Here is a 25454-nt window from a genome sequence, read left to right as displayed (position 1 = left end):
ACCCGAGAAACAGGGGGCTGAGAGGAAGGGTTGTACACACCAGGAATGATTTTCCTGGATATCTGCCGAAAGGGAATGCAGGGGGAAAGACAAGGAGGGGGAAGAGAAAGGCTGTTGGTAGGGAATGATCTTTTCATCCTCAGAAGGACTGCAGGAGGTCAGGATATGCACACACATGTCCTGACCTTACGGGAAAATCTATTTTATGTTAGGGAGGAGAGGGATGGCTACATCAAATTATAAACAGCATTCCAGTTGTGACTATTTACAATTTTCTGTATGTACTGAAGTGTCACAGGATCATAAGCGTTAACAGTAGAATACAAAACCACGGGAGTTATCTGGATGAATGACCTAGCTGTACTCTTGCGCAGCACAGTCCATCTAGAAACTCCTGTATTTTTCCCATAACCCAGGTATGAGCTACGACACCTTCTATGCTAGTAAAGCAAAGTACAAAAAGTTGCTAACAAAAATACAGTGATAATCTCTTTCATTCTCTAAATAAAATACAACCAAAAAAAAAAAACCTTAAAGGGAAGACTGTAGGAGGATTTTTCTCCCTAGACCACACCAACGAAACCCAAAGAGAGGAGGATTAAAAAAAGAACATAACCAAGCATTCTCTCAAAGCCTCTTTACACTTGCTTTCATCATCTTTTAAACCTACTACAATAATCCCACTTCTGCTCACTAAGCAGCTATCCATATTAAACTAATTACTCACCTACAAAATATCCAATAAGTGTGCAGTGAAAGTAAGAGACCTTCTGCATACGTCCAGAGATGTTCCCTGGTCCTGGGGTACCGCAGGAATCGCTGTTGGCTTGCTTTTTGTAGTTATCGTAACGCAGGACAAAGCAGAGCAGAAGACCTGGCATCACAATATCGCCGATCCCCAGCATAGAGAAGTGGCTGCCTGTGGAACTAGAGAGCAACTGAAATTGGGTTCATGCCCAGAACACAAGGGGACGAGCTCTAGACTCCTCCACTTTGGTTTTGAGCTTCATTTTGCACATTCCTTCTTTCTCAACAAACTTTTATGGAATAGAAGCTAAATGCTGGCGACTGAAGATTCTTCCCTCAGTGGTTTCACCACCACCTCAGCTCAGTTTTAAACATACCCATTTTGACAGTAATGACACGTTGCTCCAAAGCAGTTTATTTCTGCCAGTAGTGTTTAAGCTGCTTTTGCTCTTAACTCACTCAATGAAACAGATCCATTGACTCAGTATTTCAATCACCTCTTCCCTAGGCGTTGATGGGAGGTGCCAGCTGACCATTTTATCAAACTGTTTGATTAACATTGATAGGCAGGGCACCTTCATTCCCGTGTGAACAGATTGCCTCTAATACACGGCAGGAAGTCAATTCATGGACTTCTTGGATCTTTGGCCTCATTCAGACAAAACACACAGACAACTAGTCTCGCCAGATTCCCAGAAAGAGCCAATTGTTAAGTAGATTAAGAACTAAAATTGCCCATTATCTTAAATCCAAGATATTTTTCATGAAAACAAAGCCAAATTAAGTTATGACAAAATGAACAATTTTGGTTTTATCACTGCAGACAATCAACTCCAAACCTCTGCAATTTCAGTGTCCCAACATCTAAAGAAACAAGGATAGAGTAAATATGCCAACATAACCTACTGCGTAACGGCTGATGTACTGGAGCTTACTGCCTGATCAGGCCTATGCATCTTAAAAATCGGAGACATCAAGGAGCCCCAGCAGCAGAGAGATGTGGAATTATCTCCCTCCAACACAGCACTTACCTGGTAAGCCCTCCTTGCTTAGATCAGTTTCTAACTCTCTTCCCAATCACTTGCAATTATGCAGTAATCAAGACTATTCTGATGTTGTAATAAACCTCAGGTCTTTTGCTTTTAAGCAAAAGGTCAAAAATCCTATAATAGCAGTCATTAAACTCTAGAACTCGCACATATGTTGCAAGTGTATCCTGTGCTGAACAGGCCACCTTTTAACCTAATTAGGATCATTTCTGCATGCTATGAGTCAGCAAATGCAAAGCATCCAATCCTCACTACTTACTACATACCTTTCTTCTCACCAAGAGGGAGTGACTAAACAGGGAATTAAATTGGTATTTTCCAACTGAATTAGTGCTACTGCAGCGTACAGGGAGAGAAAATTTTTCTAATATAATACAGTAAAAGAAGTGCTGATTTTACCTTGGAAATACAAGTTTACCAGGCAGCGACAGACGGGGAACATCTCTACCCACATTTGGTCCGAGGTGAAGTTTCCGGGATAAAACATCAAGGGGATTATCAGCTGGTTGTGTGGCCACCTTCACCATAACATTGCTGTTAAAGATGTAGGCAGAAAAAAAGACCTACGGAGCAAGGAAATCATCAGAAATTACAAAGTGCAATTATATAACAACTCAAAGCTGCGTGTATTTTTGCTTTGCTTATTCAAGAAAGAATATTGTCCAAATTTTCCATATGTATATGTTGTATATATGATGATAAAAGGCAAAATGTATTTCAAAAATTCTGCTAAAGCTCTTTACGTTATTAATCCTCAAGAATAACTGGAATATACTCTCTAATATCAAGATAATGATCAATATCTTTGAGATCCTTTGGCAAAGGATCTGCCCAGACTACAAGTAGGTAGTCCAGGGCTACAAAGGCTGGTAACAGGATACTGAAACCATGAGAAAGCTTGAAAGCAGAGAAGAGGTAAGTGTGGTGCTCACTCATAAATGGAATGATGCCACACTTGTTTCAAACAGGCTCTTACGCTACAGCTCATCACACTGGGAAACTGACTGGCTGCCAGAGCTGTCAGCAAGAGCTTCCCAGGATCAGTGCTCGGTGTTATACAAAGGTAAAACAAAATCCTTTCAGTATTACAAAATATATTCTGTCAGGTTTCTTGGAAAAATGCAGTAAGATTTTATGCCAGCCTTACTGGCTATAAATCAGTTTGCATTCCTGTTTTGCACATTTCACTGCTAATAAGAAGTTGGCATGTGCGTACTGTGCAAGCGTGGAGAAGGCTTTGTGTTTACTTGGAAATGCTTGTTCTGATCTTCAGCCAGGCTTTCAAAATTTGAGGTCCAATTTATTTTTTTAAATAATATGGCAAAATTGAAATATTCTAATCATGTTTCTGCTTTTGTCAACTAATTAGTGAGGAAATCATTCTGTATCCTGCTGCAGACTTTAACATCTCAGAATGGAGCAATGAAGCTGATCTTCTGGCTTTGCCAGATTTCATCGAGTTCATACTAGTACAATTCATGTAAAAATGGCCCAAGGCCAATTACAAATCCAAAGGATAAAAACAGATTTAGCAGAACCAAACAAAACACTTACCCAAAAGACATCATAAATTAGTAACCCAGAGAGTAGCAAGCAGGAAACCTTCAGGCTCGGCAGCCGAACAAAGGCTATCATTGCAACACACAGGCCCATAGCCAGAGCTACAAAATGCAAGCACATAATTAGTTCATTAAAAATAGCAAAACAAACAAAAAAATAAAACCAAAACCAAGCCAATACCTCCCCCACAAAAAACACCCGAAAGCAGCCTCTGTTTGCACCTGTGCAGCACTGCATGCACTAGATGACTGTCTATTATTTTCAGATAGTGACATTCTCCTTACCAGAGTTAAGAAAAATCAAAATACATTCAGTAGCCAACTGTGAACATGCCCCCATGGAGGCAGAAATCCCTCTGCAGGCACAGCTGCCCATTCCACTCAACTTCCACTACCCGCCACAGAGAAATGTTTTCATGTCTTGTGTCCTAGAGACTCCATCTCCTCACAAAACACCGGCTACCCAGTTCAAAACAGAAGCAGCAACTCCGAATTCTTTGTGCCCCAAACATAAACTCTTCTTTTACACTTTTAGGAGGTTTTCTAGTAAATGCATAAAATAAATAAAATCCTTGACTCTTAATTCAGAAATAGCATGGTTACATGACATGTTAGAACATGATATGACAAAAACCCACTGAAACCAATCTTCTGCTTGGGCAAGGTTGTGTAAGACGTCCTAAACATGAACTATGAAATATTATTGTTTAGATATACAGGGATTTCCCAATAACAAAAATCTATGTGAAAGCCTACCTACCAACGGGGAAAAAAATATGGGCAAGTCTTTTCCTAGCCCTCCTCCCAAGGGTGAGTTTTCAGCGAGATCAACAAGCTGAATGACACACCGCAGCTCAGATATTAGTTCTGTTCCAAGGGGAATTTTGTCACGGTAGAAAACAAAGATGTTACGCTAAAAGAAAATCCCAGTCTTCACGTTCGTGTGATTTCCTGTTTCTTTAAGCCTAGCCTTAGCTATGAAAGATACTCCACCGACAATTGAATATATTTCAACTGGTTACAAGCAAATCCCTAAAGAGATCCTTAAAATAAAAAAAACTTTAAAAATAAATCAAGTTTCATCTATGGTATCAGTACATTTAGAAGGAATAATGGAGCCCTGTTGGGACCAGATTACGCTTAAGTATGCAGACATTTGTAAGCAAAATGTATTTGTCTAATGTGACACAGAATTTGTAAAAAGTTATAATCCTATTTTGACCAAGTGAAACTGCAGGGAAAATCGATTCATTACACAATATGGCCACCAGCACGACAACTTGACGAAGGCCAAAATTTACAATTTACCCTTTGGATTCTCATGCTGTAATTATGCAACTGTAAAACTACCTTATGCTTGCATTTCACCTCAAAGATGTGGAGTTCTTCCATCAACACACTAAGGAAACATTTCCATACAGATTCAAGGGAAAAAAGTGCCACCAAACACCTGCCAGCACGGTTGCCTGCAGTACCCAGGGGCTGCATCCCTGCAATGACTTTGCCAAACCCACCTTATCTTTTGAGAACTGACAAGCTTAGCGCAACACTAAGTGCGCTGGCTGCCAGTTTTAATGAAGTAATGGGATTACTCAGATAAAAATGTACCCTAAATCATGCTGCATAACTGTAACTAGCTATAAAATGTAAGCAAATTATTGAGGTTTAAAGAATTTGACACAGCAAAGCAGCAAGAAAAAGAACTGCATTCAGTAATTCAATATAGCCTTCAGTTACAGACTTCCTCTGGCAGAAGAGCAACTACAAGGGAACAGTCTGTCTTAAATCAAAGAGGTTTCTCTAAAGCCACTGTTAATAATAGCTCAAGCAAGCCTATATTTAGGAGAGGATTTCCAGGTTATAATTAACTAGAAGTGGAAATATTTTAACCAGCATAAAGTTTTATCTATTGTTCACACACTCTATTTCTCCATCGCCTAAACAAATGCAGGCACACCACAAGACACCTGCTTCAAACTAAGCAAATATGGGATAGAAAAAAAGTCCTTTAGATGACAGTGAAATACACATGCTAGTAATTATGCAGTTTTGCAACTGCTTTAAGAAATATTGGTAAATTTAAAAAACAGAAGCAAGAATGCCTGTGAGCAAGTCCGAGTAATGAAGGCCAAAGTGCAGTCAAACCACCTACAGGCTTCTCTAAATGGAAGCCAGCTTCCTTTCCAATGAAAAAAACCAGAAACCATATGAGAAACAAAGTCATCCATATCCAAGCTCATGAATGGTGTTGACAAACTATATATGCAGATCTCCACTGAAATATATTCCAAATTAGAGTGGGAGGGAGGGAGGGACGTGAAATAGCCACACGAAAGGTAGCTCTGGGATGGAAGTGCTGGGCAACGGGTTACCGAAGCTGAATAAAGAAGAACCAACTGAAAGAGTTAACCTTCAATTAACAGAACGAATTAACTTCAGAGTCCCTGCAAGCACACTCCTTATGGAATAAGGATATTCTGAGGATTAAGAATATTCTTGCATATGTGATTAGACTCTCTGGATACAGCGTTATTTTTCAGCTTTACTGCACCAGTGCACCCAGAGCAGACGAAACCACCGAGATGCAGGTGGTGTGGTGTGGTGTTTGATTTACAAAGCATTATGCAAGCTGGCAAGGCTTAAACGTCCTCACAGGCCACCAGTTGACCTTTGAAAGGAACAGGTACTGAAGTTCTAATCTGATCACGTTCCTATAAAACTCTGACAGTGTATTTTAAAGAGTGGGAATAAGAACATGTCATGAAGTCGCCTCTGCCCGATGGCCGCAGCAGTTAAGGTCTGCAGCAGTTCCCAGGGTATCCGTGACTGTTCAGTTCACTCTGTAGCTATAGATAGACACTGCATACATCTATAGCCTTCCCGTTGTACATCTCCAGCTATGTCCACTATTTAGGAAAGCTTTTAACCAGGCTTTACCAGGGGTCAGTGACCATCCTTGATGATTCTGCCATCAAACAACCCGCTCTGAGAAATAAGCACTTCAAGACCTATAAATGTACATCATCATGTGCCAGAACAACCCCCCGGAGACAGCATCTGCTCATTCTATCCTGCGAAATGTCCCTGGCTTTAGAAACCGTTCCACCAACTACTGCACAGACGGGGGAATTGTAGTATTTAAGCAATGAAGACTGTTCTGGCAGGAACTGCCATACCTCGATTTTGTAAGGACTGGAAATTACCATGAAGTATTTCCCCTCCTTTTCACTCAGCTCTGAAGCAGAAATACTCTCTCATAAAGACAGACTCACCTGCACAACAACAAACCATGCACACAAAAATCGAGGTGTACTGTTAAGAAACGCCTGCCTCACTTCTCCCTCCAGCCACCAGCCCAGGCGCTGCGAAGCACGTTCACAACATCTGTTTCATTTTCTGCCGACAGCGAAACAGAAGATCATCCCCGTGCAAGCGGGAGGAGGAGGTAGATCACAGCACATCCAGCAGCTGGCAGGCACTGGCTTAAAGACCAGCAAGTGCTCCACTTGCATATATTACCCAGCAGTACTTATTGGCCACGTTTCCCTCCAAACAAGATTAATTGGGGTCTGAAGTATTTGGTTACAGAGGAGCAAAGGGTAAAGGCAGAGATGATGTGATCCCACTTACAGCAGTATAGTATGAGGTGTAAAACTAGAGTCTGTTTCCCTGACGAAGGCCAGTAAGTGCTGTCCCCTGTTCAATGTCACTGACAAATACTGATTTAACTGGGTTTGAGCAAATGACAGAAGGCTTACCTATGTAAGTTCAAGCTCCCTTAATATAAACTACATAAAATACTCCAAAGCTAGACAGTATCAACACGATTCAGTAAATCATAAACAACCACCAAGAGAAATAAAACCCAGAAACCACTCTGCACCAGTAGTTCACTACTCTGCGGATTAATTACCTCAAAGCCCACTATTTCAGAGTGAAGTGCTCACAAAAATAGCTATTTTTAAGTAAATGCTTCTGTCAATATCTCAGTGTAGACATCTTTTCAGATTTTGTCAAAATCCACACTTGACACTCCATTTAGCTTTGCAGCTACTGCAGATCAAAAAATCACCCTTGATTTCATGGTGGGCTACTCTGCTTAACATAAAACAAACTTCATCTGCATTTTTTCCTTTAGTATCTGGGTACTTTAAAACGTATTCCCCAACATACAACAGGTGGAACTTTTAAATGCTGCAAAAAGCACGAATGAAACGTAACACATATATACAAAGGAAATAATCAAGGTGTCACGAGAGGTTTCAGGGCTAAGGACTTTCTGTTGCTGCTACCTCATTTAGGAGCTGGAAAGCTGATGCGATGTATGTTTTCTATTGCAACAAACCATTTCAAGGGCAGGTAATGTTGTCCCAGCTATTTTTCCTCAAGCAATCACAACCTCAGGGTGCCATTTCATGAGATGTCCTAAGCCAATTTAGCTGCCTGACACTGCTGAGAAGGGGAGGTCCTGCTCCTGGCTACCCCTTCATCCCTTTGCCATCATATCCACTCCGTCCTCTCAGATCCCATCATGCTGCCACTTACCTTTTGCCAAATTTAGCACATACCTGACTGCACAATAATCCAATTCATCTTACTGAAGCAGCAGAAAAATAGCCTGGCAAAAAAAAGAGTACGCTGCCATTCTAGTGAGCTGAATCAGTTTACCATGTGATTAAATGAGTGCCAGAGCTAGCACAAGAGATCTGGAAGGCAGGAGGGGAGGAGGAAAGCTCCTTTTTGGAACACTAAGCTGTGAATTCAGTTCAACCAGCATGGAGGAGAAAAAAAAAAAAAAAAAAAAAAAAAAAATCACACCTTCAAGCCAACTGGATGCCTGCCAGCTTCACCCATCTCACCATCCATGGCAAGCATCAAAGAGATCAAAGACAACCAGCTACTGTGAACTGTCTCACAACAAATTATTTGATCATCTGAACCAATGAACAACAAGACACACAGCCAAAAATAACCAGATTGTTAAGATCAAGTTATGATTCATAAACAACCACTGTCTCCACACATCTTTAACTAAAACTGGCAATTCACCCTACACCACACAGGTGCAGAATATCTTTCATGAGTGTACTGGCACTTCCTTGGAAGCTTTTACAAACCAGAAAAACAGGTGTCCCAAACACTACCCTGGCATGTTCCTGACAGCGGTTGTTTTCAGGGAGTCTACCACACAATATTACAACTCAGCAAGCCACTAATATTAGCAAATTTCACCAATCATCACCAGGTGACTGGATGTGTCAGAACAGGCACAAACCAGTAGTAAAATCCCTTAATTCACATACTCACCATCCATAAGGAGCCAGTGGCCAGTTAGGACCCAGATAAGGACAAGCATCACAGACAGAGAAAATGAGAGCAACTCAGCAGCAGTGAAACGCCCACAGCAGCCAAAGGAAATCCTAGGAACAACATATAAACATCAGCTAGAAGACTTTATGTTTCCATTTAAAGAACAGAAAATGGACGCTGTTGGAACAAGGCTCAACTGCTGATGAAAGATGCCAAGAACAACTGAAGGGAAGTTCCTTTGCCACAGTAGGTACCAAAACAGCAACAAAATAAAAGCTTCCCTCACATTCAAATAATGTGTGTAAAGCCTGAACTACAGAGACAGAAAAAACCCTGTAAATCTTGGCACCTCTCTTGAAATTGTTACCATGAATGCTCCTTCCTAGTTACCATCCAAGATAGTGCTTTTTGCAACATGAACTCCAGTCACAAGGTAAAAAACAAAATTAGTTTCAAAACATGACATTAACTTCTGTAATTTTCACTAGTGTAACTACAGTCTCTGAAAGAGCCAGCATTAAAATCCATAGTCCAATGTTAACAAACATTAAAATCCAATACCAAATCCCAAACTCTGAAATCTCAGCCAAAATTCTTAAAAACCACTGTTGGGAAATCTAGTCCCTGCAATGGTACCGCATTTCCCCAGCTGGCACGCACACATTGACTTGAAGAAATTGTGCTTCCTAGTTTCAAAGTGGAAACATGGTGTTGGCACAAAAAACATGCACAAACATCAGCCCTGAAGCCCTGAGGTTAATGCTTGTAACCAAAGACTCCGTTAAAGCAGTCTCATTAAAAGAAATAAATACAACATACAAGAAGAGGAGAAAAAGATTTCTCAAGTCCTTACTTGTTTTGAGGTGAACATGGCCGCGTTAAGTACTGGCACATCGGGAGCAGAAGGAAAGCAAAAGCTATTGTTGCAAGGACTGGAAAAAGAAGAAAAGGTAATATTAGTACATTCAGACCTAATTTCTACAGTACACAAACAAGCTTCTCCAATTTGAAAAAGCTCTTGCAACAATGTCCTATTATCATATGCTGCAGTATTATTACAGCAAGAGCAGCTACAGGCTCCAAGGTTTTCTGCAGAACTTCTGTTGTTAGTATGCTTTCAAACCTCAATCAAAATAAAAGCTCTCAAAGGAACGAAACACCCCATCCCCAAACCTTAAAAAAGAAGTCTGAAAGCTATTCATGATCATGTCAGAAAAAAAAAAAAAACAGTTTTCAAATAATCTACGAGTCAAAAAAAAAAAAGAACTTACTACAAACTGGTTGTGAGATTCTTTTAAAATTCTTCAACATATGACACAAAGGCAGAATAATAAAGGGTTTTTTTCCACTTTTTAACTCAGTCAGTTTTTTCCCCCTTCTCACTCAAAACCCTGTATTCATTACTGAAATACAGTACAACTTAAAGTAAGTTATATCCAATAGCTGGCAACTTAACTTTTTTAAAATATGAAGTGCTTTGCATTTTTGAAAATAGGACGATAAAAATAAATAAATATCCAAATAGACTATTTCCATAAACATTTTCTTTTTTAAGAAGCATACTTATCCCACCCATGCATTTGTGAAAACGTCTAGTAACTGCTGGTATTTATAATCATTTTTCCTTCCATTTTTTTTTAAAAATAATAGCAATGAATTTGTACTAAGGACTGTTTAAAATGCTGAAGAATGAGGGTGTGGAGACACAGACATGTCAGCAGCACGCATCCAAAACTGCTGTAGCAAGAACAGACTGAAATGAAAATGGAAGAGTTGCTCGACATTTTCTGCATGCTGCAAATCAAATCTCTGTGCTGTTTTCAGTCCTTTAAAAATTGGGGTGGTTTTTAAAAAGGGATTTTTTTTTTTATTCTCAAATTAAGATAATGAGAAAGAATCAAATATTCTCTTTAGTACACAGCTTAAACCAAATGGAGAAAAGAAATTGGTTTGGTTAAAACCACAACTTTCCTCTTCTCAATGCCCTCCTGGTGGGAGGAAGATTAAAAATTTAAAAAAAAAAAAAAAAAACACCACAAAACCAAACAACAGTCAATTCATTTATAAAAAAAAAAAAAATGTATGAAAACAGCACCATGGACACTCACAGTTCTATCAGTACTTCAGAGAGGAGAAAAAAAAAAGCAGAATAGGTAGGGAAAGCATGGAGAGCGTGGCAAGCTGCACACATTGAACCAGGAACCTTTTCAGAGGTGCATGGCAAAGAACGCTGCACAGCAAAACCCGTGCCCCTGTTGCCCCCAGTCCTGCAGGCCTTGCTCCTACCCCACCTCCACCACTGCCGGGACTGAGCCTTCCTCACCCCAAGCCACCCCTCACCACCCTCGGCATCTCCCCTTCCCCTTCGGCTCTTTGCAGCAGGGAGCCCTGCACCTCCTGTCCTGGTATCCCCAACCACTGCCACCCCAAAGCTGGGCTAGTTCAGAGAGTATAAAAATTAAAATGCAATCACAGTGATACACAGTGCCTTCTCAATCTCGTTCATGACTGTCCGGGCTTCCAGTCATAACTTTTCCCTCTAGTCTCAATACCTATTTATTCAATCGGCTTAACTCCTGTCTGCAGGCAACGCGCCAACTCTTCAGCTCTGGCCTCTGCTTAGCAGCTGGTCCTGGCCTTGGGCTGTTTGCTGCACCTACCCTGGCTCCCGACTCTTCCCTGATGGCAAATCTTTGCGGGAGGAAGATTTAAGAGGGGTTTAAGAAACCAGACATCCGTTACAGTTTAGAAATTCCCCCACATCAGCCTCTGAAGTCTACAAAAAGGGGATGTAAAATAGCACTACTTGAGCTTCAGGGGACAGAGGGACCAAGTCCCACAGTTCCAGCTGGAGGTTCCCAACTCCAGCAGGGTCCGCATCCTGCTCTATAGCCTCTAACAAAGCTTTGCATTTAGAAGTTCTGGGGCCAAAGTCCCCTGGGCTTAATGACGCTCCCCAATGCAAGACCAAGGAAAAGCACAAAAGTATCCTAAAACCAGGTTCAAGAATAAAGATACCCAAGTGCACTGATCCAAACAGACTCAATCCTCTTAAACCTGCAACAAGCCCCAGCTGACGCAATATCGTCTAATTACACACCACAAATGTTACAAATAAAGTTACAAATGTCAAGGTCATTCTGGAAATAAATGGACCAATAAGCTTGACAAATTAAATCTGTCTTTTGTCATAAGTCTTCCTTTACAATATCTTATTATATAGGTGTGTATATATATTCCCCTAATATCTAGCACATAGTAGAATTTATCTCATAATTTATTTTTAATAGGAAAGAACATACGTGTCATGGGTCAAAGTTATAAAAGCAGTATTCAGAAGACCTCTACAGAACTGTGCCTCCAGAATTAGAGATAGGAATCTCAGACTCATGTCAAGAGCAGAAATTTAGATTTCACTCATCAACATCAGTCCTTTTTAAAGGGCTGGAGAGGATGCATAGCTCAGGAGTTAAATCATGAGGGAAAAGCCTGCATTGCATATACGTGAAGTAGGAGAGGATGAGAGCTATTTAGGGGTTTAAAAGTCTTCACAGACCCTGTATGTGGACTGAGGAGTACAATTTTTAAAAGCTTATGCACATTTCAAGCAGTAGGAAGAATCTTGCTACCCTGAACAGCAGCTGGTCTCTTGAAAAACTGAAAAAAGATCAAAATGCCAAAATTTTCCAAAATTCGAAGCCCTGGTATTTACTTAAATGACAAAATGTAAATAATAATAAACAGGATCAGAGGACTTGCAATTTATTTGCAGACAACAGTTTCATTTTTGTTCTAAATTCAAGCGGTGCAAAAGAATAATACTCAAAATGCTAGTGAGACCAGAAATACCCTTGAAACAAAGAAAAACTGCGTAAAAGCAAAACGCAAAATTAAACTAGGAAAAGAAGTCTCTGGAGAGGAACTCCACAGTTATGCTATGATCCTATAAAGCACCTGAGTTATGAAATACCGTGTACAGTTCTGAGCACTGATTTATAAACAAGTGAACTTTATGTAAAATAATTCATCCAGCATCTTTCAAAACTCTGGCAATTTATAGTTCAGTAGGTTTAGCAAATCTCTAAGTGGAAAATACCTCTCAAATAATACTTGTCACTTTATTAATAGCTACAGAGACATGAAAATACAACTGTGAAACCTGATGAGGTTTTTTTTCAATGTACTATGACATGTATTATAATTCTTATCAACAATATTTAATTATATCAACACTTTCTGTTCTACTGCAATTCTTATAAAGAGAAGAAAACTTAGTCACCTGCTGTGCATATTGTAAAGACAACTTGAACTGAATCAAAGAAGAAGAACATAACTAGGAGAGACACAGACGCTCCGATGGGCAGGAACAGCGCCTGGGTAGAATCAATGGTTTGAATACCTGCAGAAGAAGGAAAGTGACATTTAACTTGGGCTATTTCTTACCACACATATATCGACAGCCTGTCCTCACCAACACAACTGAGGACTCTGACAATAAATTCCATTTCAATGCCAGTGAAACCGACATTTCCTCCGAGATCCTCATGCACTATCATAACCAAGCAGAGCAGTCTGTGCAAGAACACTCCAGCTAAACCGCACCATCGCAGTGGCTGGGTGTGTACAGCAACAGCCCTGCTTTGCAGAATCCAAGAACTGAAAGTTGAAAGAAAACGCATGAATTTTTTCTTGTGCCATAGATAGAATGAATAACAAGTTACAAAAATTAACATTATTTAGGGATTAGGAATCATACAGCAATTATAGATTTGCTTCATTTGACACTGAGCAACACAAACATGTTGAACAGAGCATATGAAAGTTTTATTTAACCTCTCAGCATGAGGTAAAAAGCCTGATCAACAGCAGAGCTGCAGACAGTGTTAGGCTGACCGAGCTTGTGAAAAGGGTGCCACAGCTTCAAATTCCACTTGGGTGAAGGCCACCATGCACTTAAATTGCATCACTGATTGCAATCACCAGATAACATCAAGCCTAACAATAAAGGGCAGTTTTCAAAAAACACTCAAGTCGTTTACCTGTTTATGAAACTACCAACTCTGTTCAGCATGCACTATATTTGCCTTTTATGCTAAAAATCCAACAAAAATTCATGCTCACATTTAATAGCTGCAAGCAATTTTAAACAATAGAGATGCTGAGGTATTTTACTCTGATTATTTCTCCCACCTCAACCATGCAGTGTGACTATTAGGGATATTAATAATGGGACAGGACTTTTTTTTACTATATTTTACCACGAGTTTTTAGAATTACTAACAAAATTGAGAAGATCAGGCTTGGAAAAGCCCACCTATCCCTGCAAATTCTAATACTAATACTTAACCAGCCTCTGGTAGCTGTATTTACATTTGATGATGAGTGGAGGGAGAAACAAGCTGTAAGTAGCAGCCCAATTAAAAATACAAGACATGCTTATACTTGTAGAGCATTGAAATAACAGGTAACATCTGAAGCAGTCACTTGATAACAGGTATCCAAAACATCTCTAATGAAAAACTAATACAAGACTCAGACCTAGATGAGATCTAAAACCAGCTTACCATCACTATGTTATCCCAAAATAATTAGACACTGCTGTATGAAGCAGGGTTTTACCAGTCCCAGGATTTTAAGAATAAGCTTTTAGGTTATCAAGCAGAACATCTGTACATATGTATGTATGCACGTATACATGCACATACAAGTAAATATACACACACATTGTTTGTGTGTGAGAGAACGTGCCTATTTTATTTTTTTCTGTTGAAGAGTGGCAAGTTGTCTAAATAACAGGTTCCCTACACAACTTGTAGATACCAATGTATCTGAGTACATCAAAAAACCTCAAACACACGTGAAATACACTCACTACAACTTAGTATCTGTCATAAGTATTTAACCATTTTCACAAAAGAAAAGCTGAACAATGAGCATGGAAGACATGACGCTTGCACTGTATGGTCATTCATTAGTTCAGGTCATGGATCTATTATTCCTAAAACATAAGTAGCACAATAAATTTTAAAATAAAAAGCAGAACAACTCAGTCATTTGGGATTTCTGTGTTACTGAGGTCTGGTACAAAGGGGTAAGCACAATACAGATAGTCCAGTGATGACAGTGCGAAGATACAGAAATTCCTGTGTTCTAATCTGTGATTTAGACCTAGTTCCTCCTGCTTTAAGAGTGAGCATTTATTCACATGCCCTTCAACTTCCCAAGGGAAAAAAACAAACAAAACAAAAACCCAGAAATGACATACTACAAACCACCTTGGCATACGGGAATTAGTGCCTGCAGTGTTAAATGTCCAAGTTCTTCATTTCATTTCTGATCATTTTGACAGCTAATCCCCTTAATGTGCTTATTCCCCAGCCCCAGTCTGTCTTCTCTTACTTCCCAGATGCCAAAAGCCTCAACTGTTCATTGCTGAATCACCAAGCACAGCAACCTCTTTGCTCAGTGTTGTCAACAGAAGCAGTGCTCTGACAACTATGTAAATTCCAAGAGTTTATATATTTTTTTAAAAAAAAGTCAAAAAAGCAGAAGACACATACAACATAACATATGTTATTTATTTCATAGTTTTTAAGCTATACTTGCTACTTTAAGCAAAGCAACCTTAGCATTCAGGGGTTTGTGCACAGGGCTGCTCACATATCTCACTCCTGTCTTCTAAACTTGCAGAATCTATTCATTCTAGAGCCTATTCTCAGAATATGGCCATATAACTTGCTGTAAGTTAAACTCAGGTGTGAATTTACAGCACATGGTGTACAACGCATTCCACTCTAACAGTTCATGTACATATTTTTACCTGAAAAACAGTGGATCTCAAATGGCCAAGCTGCCTGGAATCTATTTATAGATTACAGAGGGGACAATCACCATGTAGGAGCTGACATGTTAATCCCCACTCTGAATAGATTGTGTGTAGACACATATTTTGTTGTCCATTATAAATGAGTTGCCCAAAGCCATGTGAACTCTATACTTCAATTTCTCTATTGATAAAGCTGAATCATCCTTATGGACTTGTTAGCATACCATGAGATCTCTCACTGCTTACAGACTAGCTAATATGTCATAGTGATAAACTCCAGACAAAAAGAAATTACATTCCCTTCTCATAACTGTATGGTGGGTTTGTTTTTTTTAAAGTAAAGCTGTTTCCATTTCCAGTAAAACCTGACAAAAAATGCAGCATGCAATTTCTATGAATTATGGAAATATTACATTGATGTTTTAAACTTAGCTTCCATGGGCATGAACTAGATAACAGTATTAGTGCATAGCAAGATGGTAAATGCCTAGACAAAACAGCTCTGTTGTATCGGGTGAATCCACAACGCACACAGGTGAAACAGACGGACGGATGAAGCACAAGGAGATGCAGCACACTGAAGTGACAAAAGAAAGATAAGGAGTAAAGCTAACCCTTACTGTTATTGGTGCTGTTGCCATTAAAAGACCCAGCTGTGCTGCTATTGTCTTTCTCTTTGTCTTGATTCTCAAAGTCCATGTTAAGAGACCTGCAGAAAACAAAGCAAATTTAACAGACAAGTTTCAAACTCCTATTTAGGCTCATCAGCCTTGGGCTCGTTACCATTCTACCACAGCACTCACTCTCTGAAAAAGCCATTTAATGCTGGTTATTAGAAAAAACACCATACACACCAGAAAACTAAAAAAACCGACAGCTTACAGTTTCAGATGAGGCACCAAACCACACAGGTTCTAATAGTGAGACTAGTCCCCAATGTCTGAACCGGTAAGTGTTAACAACAAACCGCAACAAAGGTACATTTATCTGCATTACTGGGAATTATAGAACACGTGGAAATGCAACAAATGTTTCAATTCTCTGATGAATCTGAACTCTTTCCAAGTTCTCATTTTGACTCTTTTCATTCAAATTTAACTATCAGGTTTCATTTTTAAAACAGTATTATTTCCTTTCTCTAAATCTTGTTATGAATGATGACCAAAACTAGCTTGTAAGTAACTGTCTGTCCAACATAAGGTCTTACTTCATTGAAAAAGTTTCAGCAAAGACTAGAAAGTAACCAGATATATATTTTACATACACGCAGAACAGATGACTAGAGGAAGCTCTGAATAAACAGTACACATTGATACAATTTAATTAATCCATAAGAGCTGACAACGTTCCTCTATGTTCCCAGCTCAGCTGTAACCGATTCACCTTTTCATTTTGATACACACTTTAAAAGTTCTAAAGTAACACAGTATTCCACCCCTTCTGCCACAGTCCTTTACTTTGACGCAACTTCTAAATTATATTCTAATTTGACATAACTTTCTGAAACAGGGAAATTTCATTTAGAGTCTGTTTTGGCCAACAATTATTTTCTATTGTTAAATTCTACGTTGTTTTTAATAAAAATGCTAGCAATCAAGTTTACCATGATAGTTTCTCATTCCAATACATGCATGTTATCCATGATTTAGCTGCATATTTATTAAAATAAGCTACAGAGAACCACCAGAAGCACTGTACAGCTTCCACTGTGTAGCTCCTGACTTAAGTCTGCAGCAGCATCCACGTATTTCAAAAAAACTACCAGGTCAACGGGCATTAAACTCCTTTTCAAGTTTAGCTTAGCTGTCAGTAATTGTGCCATGCAAAGTAAACAAATTCTATTAATTTATCAGACAAGTTAAAAAATACATCACAATCTTCTATACAATTTTACAAGTTATTTCATTTTAGTGTATAGGTTACCTACTGCAATGCACAGGCAAGCAATTTTGTGCTGCTGTCATAAAACCTGAAATCAAGCACATATAGGTCTACAGTATCAAGACAGGTGTGGTGTATTAGAGGGGGTTGAGCCGTTTCACTGTATAAAACAAAAACAAGAAAAAGGCTCTTCCAGTATAAAACTGGTTTGCTGCTTCTGCTTCTATTATGTAAGTGCTCTCAAACAGTGGTACAAAATTAAAGCAGCTTTTGGGCTCAGGCAAACTATGAGGAAGCTTCAACCTCAGACATACAGTACTTCTACACAGATTATGGATCATCAACTAAAATGTTATCAAAAATACAAAGAGGCAACAGAGAACACTAAAATTCTAACAAATTAATCTTCTCTTCTTAGTTTGTTCTTCTCAAGATCTCTCTGCTCTGCATCTTGTTTCAGCTGCCTTTATCCTTCATTCACACTTCCTTTTTCCCCACTAATGCATTGTAGCCTCATAATTTTTCTCTCAAGCTATAAAAATTCAGGAGGAGGCTGACAACCTCTTGATCCAAGATTCAGCCAAACAAGATAACTCTTTTCTCAGTGCAGTGTTTCATTCCGCTCTGAATTAGCACAGTTTAGCAAGAACTTCACACCATCATTCTCCCAGTGGCATCGGGCAACTCTTAATTTAAGGGATTGCTATCAGCAAAGAAAACTGGAAATAAACTATTAGATCTACTACTCTCCTCTCATTGCAACAGTGTCAGCAATTATTATATTATTACCTATAAACATCCCTACTTCAAAAGTAAGCCTAAATTAGGAAATTACTTTCAATTAGCAATACAGCTGCTGATCCAAGACAACTTCTGAATAATCTCCAACTGTTTTATGATTCGTCTCTTCTCTCTGCTACAAATTATCACTAACATAATAAAGAAAAAGAGAAGTGATCACTAAACCATCCTCCAAGAAAACATAATCCAAGACATGTAAAAATTATATTTTATAACAAGATATACTCAAAACTACTGGACTGTAAAGAAATCACAAGCTGAGAAACCTTTGGTTTCTGCTGGGCTTCCAAAGGCAATACTCATCCAGGACCATGTTCATCAGGCAATAAACTACACAGTTGTTTCATCTGTGGGTCCTCACAGTTCAAGTTGGTAGGATTTCTAGCACAGTGTTTCAAAGCAAGCACAGCTCAGCCTCCCACAGGGAACCACTCAGTAGGGTTACACTAAGGCCAAAGAAATGAGTAAGCTGCTGGCACACTACTATCATAAAAGTTCAGATTCAACTATGGATCACTTCCACTGCAGTAATGCTTCAGGGAAACCCTGCAGGAGAATATTCTTATGAAACAATGGAGGAAATAGGAAAGCAAGTATGTATCTATAGAGTCACTTGCAGATGCAATATATTGGGAAGTTCCTTCTTCCTCTACTTAGTGAGGACAGGCACCCATCTTGACAGCTCTGGGGCGATGAGAATTGTGGATTGGAGCAATTTCAATTGCTCTAAATAAAAAATTACAATCAGAATCAGTCATTGACCTGAGACAGTTTAAATCAATCAAATCTCAATGCATATTATAGAGAGCGAGCCTAAAATATGTTGTGTGCTCTAACATTGCTACAGTTGCTTCTAAAACATTGCCGTGAGGTTAAACGACAAGCTCCAATGCAAGATCTGGAGCAGGAGTAAGAACAGGGGAAACAATAGCAGAAAGTGCACGTAAAAACGTTTTCATTGCCTATATGGAATAAGAATGCCTGAGTCCCACGTCTCTGATACGAACATCTCACCTTCAGCAGGTATTTCATGAGCACCCATTTGTGCACGCACACATGCAGACAACCTTTGCAGCACTCAGTGAGGTCTGTCCCAATCCCCGACTCCACCCTGCCAGCACTGCAGCTGTTGATGCTTATGAACTCCACAGACTTTTTCTTTAAGTTTTATTGTGAAATATGTATCCTGATTTCTGTAAATGTCAAGTCGTAAAGCCAACCATAAGGACACCGTTGGAACTACTTTCTATTTACACATGTACTTTAGGTACCCAAAGCCTAGAGAGAGAAGACAACAGTTTCATCCCATGCTTCTTCGTTTGGTTTAAAAGCAGATACTTGAACAGGTAGATTCTGGGTTAAATCTGGCTTTATATAAGATGAGAGACCATGTCTGGGTATGTGTCCTGGTTTAACCAGGATAGGGTTAAGTTTCCCCAGCAGTGGGGGGGAGCTCTAGCCGGGTTATTCAGATACCATGCGGACGTCACATCCTGGCAGGTCACATTTTCCTGGCACGGAACGCGGTGCACTCGTGGTTTTGTACATCGTGCTTCCCACTGCTGTATTTGGTAGCTATTTTGCTCTGTTAATTGCTATCACTATTACTGTTATTGTTATTGTTGTTGTTGGTTGTGTTGCTATTGCACTGTTGTATTAAACCTTTCCTTATTTCAGTCTTGGGGCTTTGTATTTCACTCCCTTTGTGGGGGAGGGGCAGCGGCCGCGTGGTCTCAGACCCCGGCAGGGGCTAAACCATCACAGTATGCGATAGAAGAAGATTTAGCTGCTTTCTGCCTGCAAAGTAACCCCAACATTTAAATCACAGAAAAACACTTGGACAAGAATACGTGGTTGTCTTGCAAGAACCCACAGAAAACAATCCATTTCAAGCTAAGCTCACCTCTAAAAAAACATAACTAATGCATATACTTGCATGCTCCAGTTTACAGCTTGTAACGGTTTAGAAGATTATACTTGCCCCTTCGGCAGTCAGTAATAAAGTATATCAAGTTCAAGGGCTGAGAGACAGTCAGAATGTGTATGGGAGAGATGTTCAGAAGGGCTTGAAGCCAAAACTCCTGAACCAACACTAATGTAGGAAGGAAACGCTTGTTCATCCACAGTAAGAGAAGCAGGAACTCAACTTGTAGTTCATTCTGGATGCGGACTTCACCCATGATCTATTAGACATGCTGAATATCTTGGGGGTTTGGAGTTCTTGTTTGTTTGTTTGTTTCAGTTTTGGACAAACACTGCTTGTATGAGTAAGGACAGTGGACCAAGGCTTTCCTTTGTTCCCCTGAAGCGTCTTGCATTAGATTTGATCCACCACGCACGTGGATTTTATCCTAATGACTCACCCACCCAATTCTTTCTGATCCTATTACTGCACTTCTGTTTAAGTCACTTGCCAGCAATACCACAATAACTCTATTTGCTTCTTTTCAGACTGAAAATCAGAAACAAAACCCACTTTCTGCAACATGAAGGTTAACTAAGGAGTGCTATTTGCTTTTTCTTATGACAGCTCCATTTGAGATGAAGCACTCAAATCTAGATGAAGACATCATTATTGTCATTTGAGAACAAGCACCCTAAGCTGAAACTTTCATTTTTCCAGTAAGTCACTTTTCTAAGAAAATCCACCCACTTTGCCAGAAGTTTTTATTTTACTACTTTAGGAATTTCCAGATGAACATAATTTTGCAACTTGCTACCACACTTGAATTTCTTAAATAACTTAACTGTATCTTAGACCCCTTTGTTAACACCTCTATACAATTTTCTGTAAAAAAAAATGCTTTTTTGCATCAGCTTACTTGCTGCCCAAACAGAATGGGAATTTGTCCAAGTTACCATCATAACTGTGGGTTTCAGCTCAGACATCTACTAAAGAAACTACATGTAGGAAATCAATTAGGAAATTAATTTTAAAACTGTGGGACCTTATCTTGGTCTGTAACACCTTGCATCTTGGGGTCTTCAGGATACATGCAAAGGAAGTGGACTAGAACAGGGCATTCCCTCAAATGATCTGTATCCACCACCACTGCACTACTTCATCCAGTCAGTTAGATTGTTCTGAAGTTTGCAGTCCTTGTTATGTGAGAAGTTTTAAATGTAAAACATAGGACAAGATGGTAAAACAGCATGTCTATATAGGAATAGAATGGCAAACAGCAGGGGAAAATTTTTAAGAGCAAGGAGCTCTGAGAAGGGCAGGCAATTTAAGTTCAAACACTCCTGCTGTTTTATATTGCATTATGTTTTCACAATTGAATTTTAATAAATGCTATGTCTTCTTGCAGCCAGATGCATAGTTCCTTCTTACACAACTGCATAAATTCAAATAGTTAAAAATTTAATTAGTCCCTCAACTATATGTTAGACTGACTCAAAACTTGAAGAAAAAATTAAACAAACTCAACCTTTTCTTTCTTTTTTATTTTCATCCTCTCTAGATTTTGTTTTCCTAAAGCCTTCTATTTTAATTCCATCAGCAGTGCTGTTACCTAATACGTGCTAGCAACAACAGACAGCTCTTACCAAAAACTGGCTCTTTCATTATATGATTTTATTAACTTATGATGGTGATTTAAAACCTCTTAAACTAACAGCTGCAACTTACATCATACGTATGACCATGGCTATCATCTCTTTCAGGAATACTCATAGCAGTTCAGAGACATAGTGAATGTGTGGCCTTTTATCATAGACTTTTAAATTGTTCTTCAAGAAACAGAATGAAAAATATGCTGTACTTAAGTTTGAAAAAAATAATACTTTCACGCTGTGATTAATTATTTTTTCTTAATATGTCAGTATGAACCTCATTCCTTCAGTGCCACTACAATAAAACAAACTGTAATACAAGATGCAAGTCTAACAGGGACAACTATGTTTTCTCTAAACTATATGCGTCTTTTAAAATGGGACAAATTTGATTTTTGAAGATTCAAAGTTATCCTGCAACAATTCTCACACACTTTGCTGGAATTCAACACTGATGGTGTTTCCTACTTTCCTATTACACTGTTCCTCACACTCAAGTAAATAGCACTAGGACTTGGAAATCTTTGTTTTACAAGGCTTGTTTGCAATCACAATAAGAACATGCTGAACCAACCAACACTGAAATGTTACATATAAAATTCTACTATTGATAACATTACATTCCTCTTGACAATCCTTTATACCTTTAATATACCTTTACAGTCTTCAAGGACTAACTTTTAAGTTACCTTGTATGTGCATGTAACTTGACATACAATTATGTCTTTCAGAAACCCCAACTAGCTACTTTTTTCTTCCTTTTCCATTTCCTTTTCAGAACCAAGAAATATTTCCTTTACATTAGCCATCAGTTGGACAAAGATACAATGAAACAAAAGGCATAAACTGTACTCAGTCACTTGCCATATTTTTATTTGAAAATTTCTGCAGAGTCTTAAGAAAAATCTTACCTGAAACTCCCGTAGACTATGAGAAGAATAGAAATCAGGAAGGTAGACACTTGACTGGAATCCACAAGGGAATATGCCCTGGAATTGGGAAAAAGAAGGCAGGTGTGTCATCACAAGTGTCCATTTCTCCAGTGCCATTTGCTAATTCTTTTTCTTATTATAATACAAATAGAGAATTGAATGACAAATCTTTACGGCAGCACTCTCCGAAGTTCTCATATCATCTAGGAATATAAAACCCGTAGCTTGTAAATTATCTTTTTATATTCAAGACTGCAGCAAGCAAAAGCTGTACAACAACCAAAGGACAATTCAAAAGCCTACGGTAACTTGTTCTGAACTCACCACATTCAGATTTTTTTTCCCCTCAAACACATTAAAATTGCTTCAATTGCAACTAATGCAACCTTCCATGTAAATAACACTATCCTAGTTTCTGTAAGACTTCTTACGTCTTAACTGGTAATAGTTAAGTTGCAATGTGGTAGTCAAGGTTCACTTAGTCCGGGGGAAAAAAAAAAAAAGAAAAAAAAAAGAAAAAAACCAGACAAACCTCACAACAAGCTGTAATATGCATTTATTAAACCACAAATTACTTCCCTATTACATCTTGCAGACCACTTCATACAGGATTCCCAATAGAAATTTCAGCAGGAGACTTAAAAACTTTAGTTCCTGATACAGCAGACCTTTGTGCTCTAAAGCACAGAAATATAAATATTAATATTTGCCGATTTTTTTTCCTATCCTTGACAGACCAAACCCTACTCTGTAGTTTACACTGAAACTTCTTCGAATCTGGACAATGGGACAGAGGCAGCCTCAGCAAGTTCCCAGACGACAGCTGGGGAGAGCAGGATTTATATACTAGAGGACAGTATACGTTTAAGGGAGACCTTGAGGAATGGACCAACAAGAACACAACAGCTCGCAAGGCAAGAGAAATGATCACTCCCTCTGCTTAGCCCTTGTGAAGCTGTATCTTTAGTATTGCGTACAGTTTTGGGGGCCCCAAAAAAGACAAACACTGGCACTCTAGAGTAAGCCAAGCAGAGGGCCACCATGCTGGCTGGGGTACAATGCATGAGGAGAGGCTCTAGGAGAGACACTACAGCTCCCAACGGTTTTTCAACAACTTGTGCTAAAGTAATGGAAGAGTATAATGCCCAATGTTAACTGCATTAGTCTTATGCCACAAAAAAAAAAAAAAACAAACCACCAACCACCCAAAAACTAAACATTTCTGAAAACCAACCAAAAAGCCTAATTTCAGCAAGACTATGGATATGGAACAAAGATAATTGAATTACATGATAGCTCCAAATTAAATATCACTAAGCAAATAAAAACTAAAGCTACAAGACAGTTAAAGAATCACTCATCCCGTTCCCAATTTAAAAGCAATTTAGAGAAAATTACCAAGCCACTAGACACACTTTAAAATACTTTTTAAAAAATATAAACACAAATGTGAACCATCTACTACCGAAATTCAATATTAAACATCACTGAAAAAGACTGCCTCTTTGAGATGAAATTATATACTTGTCGAATAAGCTTTTAAAGAATGATAAACTAATTTTATTAATTACTATAAATAACTTTAACATTACCCCGCACTGAAAGTGAAAAACAGATGTCTTATTTGCTCATAAAGCTGGCCCACACATAAAGACGATCCTAAGCTTTGTATTTTTTTTTTAATTTCAGTCACGTCTGACCTTTAGTTTCCAGGCTGTGGTACAGAGGTCTTAAAAGCATCGATGAAGATCAATATACTGAATTGCAAATACGTGCAATATGTAACTAAGCACTTCCAATCAGTGTATATATAAATGCTGTTCAGGTTATATACAGTATCATTCATAGCATGTTATTTTTAGCCAATGATTACAGCTAAGCAGACACCAAGAAGAAATGGCTTAAGGATGAGCACATTAGTTTTATGACCTGTTACTAGCTTCAATTTCAGAGAGAACCATTCCCTCACCAACCCTGAGTGAAGGGAAAGGGAAACCATATCCTGTTTGGATTTGAGGATAAATAGTGGAATTCATCTATTAAAAGAACCTTCAGGAACTCCAAATTTGTAAGAAAAGCAAAATGACTGAACGGAATTTCAACTGGGATTAAACACATCCAGGGTTATGCACTAAACTTTATTAACTGATGTTCATAAAATTACATCTTCATAAATTGGCAACTACTTTTGAGATGAACAATATTTTCTACATAATTCATCATTCGTTGGCAACTTTGGAAGCTATGATAATTAAAATACCATTTCATCATAATTACTAAACATTAGTCAAAACAAGGCTGTAAATGTTAGAAAGATTTATAAAACAGATAAAATAAGGATGATACACGCATCATGGATCAGCCCTGTGCACAATCCATTGAGTTTTGTATTAAAAACTAAGGGCGCTTTGGTACAATGAAAGAAATTGTATACATGCAAACTCATTCTAAACAATGATCTAATATACCATAACCCTACTGATAGGCTGCAGTGATGATTAGACAGCTATCCGCCGATTCTATGCAAGGGAGAAACAAGAATTAAAGTCCTTTCATCCTGCACAAGAAAAGTGCAATAATATAATTATAAACTCATCGCAGAGCAGTGATGATTCCTGACTTCTCCGCACAGAGATCTTCTAAGCAGGACATCCTAAAAACTCAGTGTTGCTATTGCAATTATGGTGTGGGAGAACTCGTGTTCACTGATACCCCAGCTAACAGGGCCAAGGAGACATATTCACACTTTCCTTCTTCCTGAGGCACTTGGAAAAGAGCAATGCAAAGCACACAC

General features: G+C 38.8%; 1 protein-coding gene across 4 annotated transcripts in view; it reads right to left on the bottom strand.

The window, feature by feature from the left end:
• The window catches only part of SPPL3 (signal peptide peptidase like 3), a 62476-nt gene that overhangs the window by 2543 nt on the left and 34479 nt on the right, over window positions 1–25454 (bottom strand). For 2 of the 4 annotated variants that reach the window (XM_074844478.1, XM_074844476.1), the window contains exons 2-9: window positions 22640–22717; window positions 16106–16200; window positions 12945–13064; window positions 9519–9597; window positions 8663–8775; window positions 3351–3457; window positions 2196–2359; window positions 728–927 (exon numbers count right to left, since the gene is read on the bottom strand). In XM_074844478.1, the coding sequence (XP_074700579.1) occupies window positions 728–927; window positions 2196–2359; window positions 3351–3457; window positions 8663–8775; window positions 9519–9597; window positions 12945–13064; window positions 16106–16200; window positions 22640–22717 (956 nt within the window). The remainder of the gene's footprint in view (window positions 1–727; window positions 928–2195; window positions 2360–3350; window positions 3458–8662; window positions 8776–9518; window positions 9598–12944; window positions 13065–16105; window positions 16201–22639; window positions 22718–25454) is intronic. The other 2 variants (XM_074844480.1, XM_074844477.1) reach the window with 1 other exon arrangement.

The sequence above is a fragment of the Strix aluco genome, chromosome 18 (assembly GCF_031877795.1).
Source record: "Strix aluco isolate bStrAlu1 chromosome 18, bStrAlu1.hap1, whole genome shotgun sequence".
NCBI classification, from domain to species: Eukaryota; Metazoa; Chordata; class Aves; order Strigiformes; family Strigidae; genus Strix; species Strix aluco.
Note: the sequence above shows the minus strand (reverse complement) of the source record. Positions and strands in the feature narration are given on the sequence as shown.